Below are 10,522 nucleotides of genomic sequence, written 5' to 3'. Positions count from 1 at the left end.
CCCATTGCCCATTTATCCAGGAAGGCTATAGGCTATATTTTATCACGCTAAGACTAACAAGAGCGAAGAAATAAAGGAAAATATGGAAAAACGGAGGGAAATTATTTGAAATTGCTTAGTATCCTACGAACTACTGGAGCAATTTTTATGTTATTTGGCAAACATGAAGAATATACCACGTAAAGGGACAAAGGCTATTTTTTGCGGAAAAATGTACGGTGGCGTGAAAATCCTAAATTACGCAAGCGGAACATCTATATATAATAAAATCGTAGGAAAGTCAATTCTGTACATTGAATATTTTTGTAAGTAGGTACAATAAATAATACTTAAGTACTTGAGATGTGACCAACATAAATAAAACAAGTGGGTAAGAAATCTATGTTTTATTGTTTCTTTTTCTTAATGTACTCTTTTATATAAAAGTCTACGAAAAGTGCGGTCATAAATAAATTTTGTGGTAACAAAAGCACTACCACCCATTTGGGGTACTCGCACGATGGCTGGAACAAAACATGGCTGAAGTGCAGTAGTATCGCCACAAATTGGGCCTGAAAATATTAAATTAATCATATTAAATTAATTACACGCCAGTAGCCATATACTTAGGCATTTGTTCGACTTTACATTTCTTAAAGGCACGCAGAATATATACAGTAGTCTCTGCAGAATTTTTAGGGTTCCGTACCCAAAGGGTAAAAACGGGAACAACGGAACCCTATTACTGAGACTTCGGGTCTGTCCGTCTGTCTGTCTGTCTGCCGTATCTCAAAAACCGCTATATTTAGAGTTCTGAAATTTTCACAGATTTTGTATTTCTATTGCCGAGCTATAACAACAAATTACTTAGTAAAAATAAAATAAAATTTATATTTGGGGCACCCATACAACAAACGTGATTTTTTAGGCCTTTTTTGCCCGTATTCAGTAATAGCAATAGGCTGCTCACAAGGTCCTTAATTATAATATTTGCACTTTAATAATTAATAATAAAGAAATTAAAATAAAAAAAATATTTAAGGGGGGCTCCCATACAAAAAAACATAATTTAATACCAATTTTCATTCTATAACGGTACGGAACCCTTAATTCGCGAGTCCGACTCGCACTTGGCTGATTTTTAAATGCATGACAGCTACTAACAAGTTGGACCACGCTAGGCGTGTTCTGTGTTATTTTCCCCTTTTAAAGTTATCTCCAATCACGCATTTGTGCGTACAGCATACTGAGTGTGTCAGATTCAGGCGCTCTAGTATGAAATAAGTAGATACCTATTATAGGTAGGTAGTCCATGTTCATTATGTACAGTGTGTAACAAAAATAAGTGATAATACTTTATGATGTGTACGTGTTCCTTGTAGAGAGTTTACTGTGAAAGTAGCAGCGCTGAACGACCAAAATTTTTTCAGTTTTGTATGGGGAAACTCGTGTCGCTCGGGCCCTTGCCCATACAAAAGTGAAAAAAAAAATCGTCTTTCAGAGCTACTTTCACAGTGAACTCTCTACAAGGAACACGTACACACCCTAAATTATTATCACTTATTTTTGTTACACATAGTATATTGTATTTATAAACTGTGTTTGTGGCTGTGTCATAGTAAGTAGGATAACTCCGGCCCAATCCGCGATATAATTACCTAGTCTTAGGGTTGTCAATTTTAGGCGGCGCTCAGTGGTCCGAAATCGCTAAATAGTGGACATTCGCAAAAAAGTTCGATTTTGGTGTGGAAAAAAATACCATCCGATAGATTTTAAGAGGAGTAACAATAAATCCTTATTAAGTTTTTTATAAAAATGTATATTTAAGGTGAAAAAAAATAATTACGAAAATGTTGTATGGGAAAGAATCTATAAATAGAGTTTTTGCAAAAACTACTAAGTCATTCTGGTTCATTTTTGAAACAAGTAAAGTTCTAGTGGTATATAAGGTTTAGAAAAAAAAATACGAAAATTTACGTGCAGCCTTTTGCAGTAGAGGGGTTCAAAATTTTGAAATAATTTTACTAACTTTTTAGGTGTGGAAAAAATACTATTCGAAAGATGTCCTAAAGAGTAACAATAAATCCTTTATAAGTTTTGTACAAAAATGATGTTTTAAGCCAAAAAAAAAATTACGAAAATTGTATGGGTATAATAGATATAAAACGAGTCCTTAAAAAGCAACAATACTTATATGTATTTACAAACATGGATAGCAAAAACAAAATGAAACTAAAATGAACTACTGACTAAACTATTGTAATTATAATAACATAAAAATTATTCGATGCAAATTAACTCGAATGGTTACACATTCGAGTTAATTTGCATCGAGCGGGCAGATGGGACTTCATCCTACTAATATTATAAAGGCGAAAGTTTGTTTGGATGTATGGCTGTATAGATGTATGGATGTGTGGATGTGTGGATGTGTGGATGTGTGGATGTGTGGATGTATGGATGTTTGTTACTCTTTCACGCAAAAACTACTGAACGGATTTTAATGAAACTTTACAATATCATAGCTTATACATCAGAATAACACATAGGCTACAATTTTAACCGACTTTCAAAATGGGGGAGGTGTTATGTTTGTTTTCTAATGTTCAACGATTACTCCGCCGTTTGTTAACCGATTTTCAAAATTTTTCTTTTGGTATATAGGGTAATATCCCAATTTGGTATTATATTCACAAAAGTGGTGATCTGATGAAGGATCCATAAGTAATCGAGGGAACTCCTCAAAATTTATAGGGAAACATGTGGTGACTTCGGTTTCGTGAGAAGTATTCCAAGCATATGCTACCACTAAGTAAGATTTTGCACCGACTAGGTATACCTGGTATACCGTGGTTCGGAAGGTGCTGAGAGAACTCCTGATTCTTTATAGATACAAGTTTGGAAGTTTCGGCGTTGTTTTAAGAACGAAAAGCATTTGCTACTATGCAAATTACATTCATCATCAACATCATTATCATCATCACTACCATATTATACCATGTTATTGGTAATTTTCATAGTCTTCTAGATCGAGACTCGAGTTTGTCAAGCGATTAAAAAAAATCTATAAGTACCTACCTAATATTATAAACCTGAAGAGTAAGTATGTTTGCTTGAACGCGTTAATCTCAGGAACTACAGGTCCGATTTAAAAACTTATTTCAGTGTTAGATAGCTCATTTATCGAGTAAGGCTATATTATATTATCACGCTAAGACTAATACGACCGAAGAAACTCAGAAAAATGTGGGAAAAACGGGGAAATATTAGAAATTATTGTTTTTTCCACACTTTCCTCTATTTCTTCGCTCCTATTAGTATTAGCGTAATAAAATATAGCCTATAGCCTTCCTCGATAAATGGGCCATCTAACACTGAAAGAATTTTTCAAATCGGACCAGTAGTTCCTGAGATTAGCGCGTTCAAACAAACAAACAAACTCTTCCCAATTATAATATTATAGTATAGATATAATAATATATAATATAATATACAGATAAAGGTACCTACATCACTACAGAAAACAGTTTCTTGTCAAAATGGCAATTAGTTGAGTAATTAGGTAGGGCCCCTAAGCAGTACTTATTAGCCCAGGGCCCACAAATTCAAGATCCGCCCCTGAGGTTAGTCCGATTTGAAAAATTGTTTCAGTGTTAGATAGCCCATTTATTGAGGAATATATTAGTCTTAGGGCCTGTTTCACCACTTCCTGATAAGGCTATCCACCAATTAACTTGACAGATCAAGTATGGAGAATCTGTCAAAAAAGTTGTGAATAGCCTATTAGGCAGTAGGCACTTTATCAGAAAGTGGTGAAACAGGCCCTTAGCGTGATAAATATTTTATCACGCTAAAGCCGGCGCCAGACATGGGCTTCAAAGTTTGAGCAAACTTTGCACAAATAGAAAAATGCCAGCAATAACTTTGCAAAAATAGGCAAATGTCAGTGCCACACTTGGCGAATTTGCGTATTTGATCACATGTCTGGCGCCTGCATAAGACTAATAGGAGAATGTGGAAAAAACGGGGGAAATTATTTGAAAGGGCTTATCTCGCGAACTACTGTAGCAATTTTGATGTTATTTGGCACAGATAAGAAATAGACCACGTGAAGGATCAGGCTATCTATTTTAATATTTTTTTCAGTGGCTATATATTTTATACCCGTGAAACGCCGGGGCGGGTCGCTAGTAGGTAAATTATAAAAAAACTAAGGTACCTAAGGTAACTTACAATCTGCAGCTGCGTGATGTACTTCTTCCACCAGACCCGCACCCAGTCGGGCCGCACGAGGGCAACGAGGTAGTAGCTGTACATCACCGTATGGACCATGGAGTTTATTATACCTAACATTGCTCCATGACCACCTGTAAATAGGAAATTAAATATTTTATTAACATTATTATTTATTTTATTAGTGATGACCCATGGTATAATTATGGTCGTGATGATGATGATTAATCAAATTTATATATTGGCTTATGCCTTCAGTGGTTTAAACATCGCCAAACCTCCCAAATATGTATCTATAAGGAATCAGGAGTTCTGTTCAGCATCTTCGTAACCATGGTATAATATGGTACAAAGTCATAATTTTTGGTGGCATATGATCAAAATACATCATATAAAACTAAAATAACCATATGTTCCCATTTGAATTTCAAAGAGTCCCCTCGATTCCTCATGGTTCCCATCATCAGACCACCACTTTTATGAATATGGTACCAATTCGAAATAATACCCTATACAACAAAAGAAAAATTTTGAAAATCGGTTCATAAACGGCGGTGTATTCGTTGAACATACATAAAAAAATATCCACAGCCGAACTTACAACCTTCTCCTTTTTGGAAGTCGGTTAAAATTTTTATGCATCTTTGGATTTTTCTATGGAGAAAATTTTGAGATATCGTATTTTCGCCAGTACGGAACCACGGAAATATTATAAATAAGGTTGTATCTGTGTTTAAGAATGTAATTATTCAGGGCTTTATTCGCAAGACAAAAAGAGATCTAAAGGCTCCCCGCTCCCGAGTTTTTGAATTTAAGCTATTCATGATCCCCCCGGTCATGAATAGCTTTAATTCAAAAACTCGACCAAATCCGACTGGTCACTGGTGCGTTAGCCGCCATATTGTTTTGAAGGTCAAATCTTTTTAGGGTTCCGTAGTCAACAAGGAACCCTTATAGTTTCGGTCTTTTCGTCCGTCCAACCAACAAAGCTGTAATTTGGCATGAGTGCATATATTAATGATACCGACATAATGGTACTTACATAAAATCTAAAAAAATATTTTTTTTATGGTACCTCCCCTACAAATCAAGCGGGGATGAATTTTTTTCGCGTCCACCCCATCGTGTGGGATGTCGTTGGATAGGTTTTTTTAAAATATTATGAGTGTTCAAAGATCATTTTCCGATTTAGGGATCCATTTATGAAATATTAAGTAATAAAGTGGAAAACAATCGTTAGAGTCCAGTGTCCCCCTCCCCCCCTTCTACCAGCTAAACGGTCGTTTCTGGAAATGTGAAAAAATTCACGGGAGAAGGAAATAATATTTCCTACTCCCGTGAATTTTTTCATTCAGCATAATATGCTGAATTCAAAAGGAAAACTGTCACGGCTAAGAAGACTTCATAAGTTATTGAGGAATAGTCGATCAACTAAAAAATATATTCGGCGAGGTATAAAGGAACTTTTCGTCCAAATTCCTTTGAACGTTACTAAGATTATGTTGTTAGTAGTGTAAAACAGTACATTCATTGACCATACAAAAATTATCAAAAACTAGCGGTACTACGGAACCCTATAAATTGCGCGTGGCCCGACAGGCACTTGGTCGGTTTTTTATTAGTACATACTCTATCTATTCATTCTAGTTCAAAGAATTAGAACTTTCGGATACACCTGTGACCTGCCTGCCTAGCATGTAACGCCAACGAGATATCTCACTCTCCAGATAATTAAAAACTACTCGTCTCATAATGTCAAAATCTCGACATTATCTCGACAAAACTTTATAAAAATGTGTTATTTCGATGATAGATCTACGCGACAAAAAAATCTTTGTCATGCTAGGGTTAATAGAGATGAAGAGACAAACCATCAAACATCGAGAAAACATATAGAGTGATATATCTCGTTGGCGTATGCTAGGCAGGCTGCTCATGTTCCTAATTAAATAATTATTCAAGTATTTGCCAAAAATTGTACGTACGCCCATATCTATTTCTGGCTCTATACAGGGTGTAACAAAAACAAGTGATAATACTTTAGGGTGTGTACGTGTTCCCTGTAGAGATTTCACTGTGAAAGTAGCAGCGCTGAAAGACCAAATTTTTTTTTCACTTTTGTATGGGCAAGGGCCCAAGCGTCCCCATACAAAAGTGAAAAAAAATTTTGGTCTTTCAGCGCTGCTACTTTCACAGTGAAATCTCTACAGGGAACACGTACACACCCTAAAGTATTATCACTTGTTTTTGTTGCACCCTGTATATAGGCTGGCATCGTCGAGTAGTGGAATGCTAGGTCATGCAAGTTCAACAGTGATTTAATGTGAATTATTTTAAACACAAAATCCGGGTTCACGGTAGTGCCCCCGCCAACTTAACGCGAGCCAAGCGAAGCGCATTATAGGGCACTACCTACCTTTTCTCGAAACGTTTCGTCGTATTTTTGAACCCTCGTAACTTTGGTTTATAACACGGTCAAATTAACTAGACGCACGGTTTGATGACGTCATTACGGAGCTCGCATGTTAATTGCATTCCAGCGATGCGTCAAGTTAATATGACCGTGTTGTACTTTAGATACTATCACTCATATGTCACTGACTCATCGATCATCAAAATTGTTAGGGTACTTCCTGAAGACTTAGAAAGCTGTGGTATGTAACATAATTTTAACTTACTAGTTAACTTTCTGTACTCAGAAAGAACAAAAAAAAAATCAAACCCAACCTAACCTATCCCTGATATACAGAGGGTGGATGTTAGTATGAGATACCCCCGTTTCTTGTGCTAGATACAAAATTAAAAATAATATAAAATACTTCTTGTGACAAATTAAAAAATACGTGTTAGCCATGAGAGACCACAGACTCACATAAAACCGGCGTGAAACAGCGCTTGCGCTGTGTTTCGTCTAGTGAGTGAGTTTAGCAGAGGCCCAACTGCACCCTACTCTCTTCTGCTTATTCCCTTAGCCCATTCTTTCATAAAAAACCGGCCAAGTGCGTGTCGGGCCACGCGCAATATAGGGTCCCGTAGCACCGGCGCTAGTTTTTTAAAAATTGTGTATGGTCAATGAATGTAAATTTATAACGTGTTTTACACTACTAACAATATCATCTCAGTTACTTCCTTTATACTTCGCCGAATACATTTTTTTTATTTGATCGACTGTTACTCAATAAACTTTTAAATTCAGCATATTTTCTACTCCCGTGAATTTTTTCACATTTCCAGAAGCAACCGATTAGCTGGTAGAAATAATACTGGACTCTAACAACGATATTTTCCACTTTAAAACTTAATATTTCACAAACGGATACCTAAATCGGAAAATGATCTATGAATACTCATAATATAAAAAAAAAACTATCCAACGACACCCCACACGATGGGTTGGACGCGAAAAAAAATTCATTTTTTTATTGAATCTTAAATACTGTCAGACAATTATTACAGCCAGTCTGTCATCATTTGACTTTATTAATTAAAATTATTCTTTTAGCGCTGCTACGTTCACAGTCAAATCTAGGTAATAGCAGAGACCAGAATATTTATTACTCTATGGTAATAGACGTATACAATCATGGGACTAATACACACCCTAAAGTATTATCACTTCGTTCGGTTACATTCTGTATATAGCTACATTACTAGCAATTAGCAATTAGATAATATTAAATTATTTATATCCACCTGGTACGTATTTAAGGCCCATGTAGCCTAAGACCACCATGGCCATGTGATGGTAAACGTGCAAGAACGACGCATGGCTGAATTTCTTCCTCAGTATGAAGAATATCTAAAACATAAACACGCATATTATTATACACACCCTAAAGTTTTATTATATATTATATATTATTATATGAATTTGTAGAATATTGTGACATTTTAATTATTAGTTATATTTGACATCTGATATTGTGATTTAAATTAATTTGCTTCTAGATTTTTTGTTATAATAATTGACATGCAGAAAACTTTTAATAATAATTATTTTTTTATGTAAACTCAATACTGTATGGAATTCAATAAAGCTTTATTTATTTATTTATTTAAAGTTTTATTAGTTAGTTAGTAGTTACATCCTGTAAACAGGTAACGTAAGTAAAATAGTAAGAGCCTGTTTCACCACTTCCTGATAAAGTGCCGGATAGGCTATCCACAACTTTTTTGACAGATTCTCCATACTCTGTCTGTCAAGTTAAATGGTGGATAGCCTATCCGGCACTTACCTGGAAGTGGTGGAACAGGCCCTTAATCTTATATGTCTTGCCACGGATATTTTACTTCGCCAAACTCTACACGATGTCGGCGAATGCCCTTGATCGATTTGCCTGCTACATAGTCGACAGCTTCGCAATAATTATATTATATTATTTTTATTTATTTATTTAACTCAGGCATCTTGGCCCATATTATAAATACCTTATAGACTAACATACATACGATTATACTAAAAACTATCACTAACACTAAAACACTAAACACGTATTGTCTGCGACGTGGGGCGCGACGTGTTCGGAAGTCGTTCTCGGAACCTCCTGTAAACGACTCCAATCGGCCAGAACTCCTCCTTCTCGAAGGTCGGTTATTATAATATACTTATATTATGCAATAATGGCTAAATACCGTGTCAACCAAATCCAACACTTTGACCGTGGCGTAAAGCCACGTATAGTATAAAACTGGATCGTCTCCCTCGTTGTCCTCGTAGTTGACTCCCTGGCACCATAGATTGTAGTGGCCGTTTAGATATGTCGTGCTTAAACCCTGAAATAAAAGGAAATTGCTGGAAGGAGGTCAATTTAGGATTGCACGCAGGAGAGTCACTCTAGATTTTTGGTACGAATAGTAGTAAGTAGAAACAGCACCAATGTCGAAATAAAAGACTAACGAGATCCTGCCACATGAACGCCCGCAATCCGAGTGCCGACAGTGGCGGCCGCCCTAGGGGGTGGCGAAGAAGGCAATCGCTTCTGGCCTCGCAAGGTGTTTTTTTAGAATACAAAGGGCCTAAGCATTGGGTAAGGCCGCCACTGCCTTGCGATGGTTGGTAGCTTTAATGGTCTCCCTCCCGAACAAAAAAATCATCATCATCATCATCATCAGCCTATTGCCGTCCACTGCTGAACGTAGGCCTCCCCCAATGAGCGCCAACCATCCCGATCTTGGGCAGCCCTCATCCATCCGCTGCCAGCCACTTTCTTCAAATCGTCGGTCCACCGTGCTGCGGGACGTCCTACACTACGTTTGCCTAAGCGTGGTCTCCACTCTAACACTTGTCTGTTTCATCTACCGTCTTCCCGTCTGCAGACATGACCAGCCCACTTCCACTTCAGCGTGCTAATTCTATGAGCGATGTTGTTGTTGATTAAAAACCCTGGACTTAAGGGATAGTGGGATCGACGATTCAAAGATATTTCGGAGCTTCCCAAATGCAGCCCAGCCTAAGCGTAAGAATACGCTTAGGCTGGGCTGCATTTGCTATATATTCTGCTATTCGCCTCCTTCTCAAAGTTGTGCTGTCCTAGTTGAATTGTATGGCCAAGATATACGTATTCTTGCACAACTTCGAGACTAGCGCCATTAACGACGACAGGTCTCGGGAGAACATGTTTATTAAACATGACTGTTAATTAAACATAAAACAAAAAAATATTATGTTGTTAATAAATACTCACTCCGACCATCGTGACTGCTGAAATAATAATTTGTGCTATGTTGTACACGATCATTGGTTTCTTGACGTCGAAGGGCGGCCTATCGGCCATGTACTCTGGGCCCCATAATGTGACAAACTTGTAATATACAAAGAGACCGACTATAACGCAGAACGGGGAGTAGACTAGAAGGTAATTTCTTGTGACTGGATCTTAAAAATAATTTTTAATTTGGATTTAGGACGTCATCATATCCAAATGTGAAAATAAAATATGCCTTGCTAATTGCAGTACTGATTTTACACATTTGAAAATTCAAAATGTTCAATATTAAACGTACCTACACATTAGTCTAAACTCTAAAACTTACGTGCTAAATCTTCGTTGACATATTTATAGGTTTCCATAATATTTCTTATAAGTGACCCCATTTCCAATCTATAGGTAAGTAAGGTAGACCGTACTAGGTTGTTAGTCTACAATCAATAAGATTGTATTGTGTATTGTGGCCTACAGTTTTGTAGTTATTTAAAAAAATCATCCATTTACGAAGTAAATGCATTTATAAACATTACATAAATTAAAGACTCGTTCACAAGCGGCTTTATTACGCGAAGCATTTAAAGAAAAGCAAAAGTATAGGTAGA

General features: G+C 36.6%; 1 protein-coding gene across 1 annotated transcript; it reads right to left on the bottom strand.

The window, feature by feature from the left end:
• Positions 1-386: 386 nt before the first annotated feature.
• Positions 387-10,306, bottom strand: LOC121728208 (elongation of very long chain fatty acids protein AAEL008004-like). The gene is made up of 6 exons (XM_042116345.1): positions 10,246-10,306; positions 9,897-10,087; positions 8,845-8,985; positions 7,906-8,011; positions 4,213-4,346; positions 387-551 (listed from the first exon to the last, which is right to left on the bottom strand). The coding sequence occupies exons 1-6, from the start codon at positions 10,304-10,306 to the stop codon at positions 387-389; spliced, it is 798 nt and encodes a 265-aa protein (XP_041972279.1).
• Positions 10,307-10,522: the final 216 nt, after the last annotated feature.

Source organism: Aricia agestis, chromosome 6 (assembly GCF_905147365.1).
Source record: "Aricia agestis chromosome 6, ilAriAges1.1, whole genome shotgun sequence".
Lineage (NCBI taxonomy): Eukaryota > Metazoa > Arthropoda > Insecta > Lepidoptera > Lycaenidae > Aricia > Aricia agestis.
Note: the sequence above shows the minus strand (reverse complement) of the source record. Positions and strands in the feature narration are given on the sequence as shown.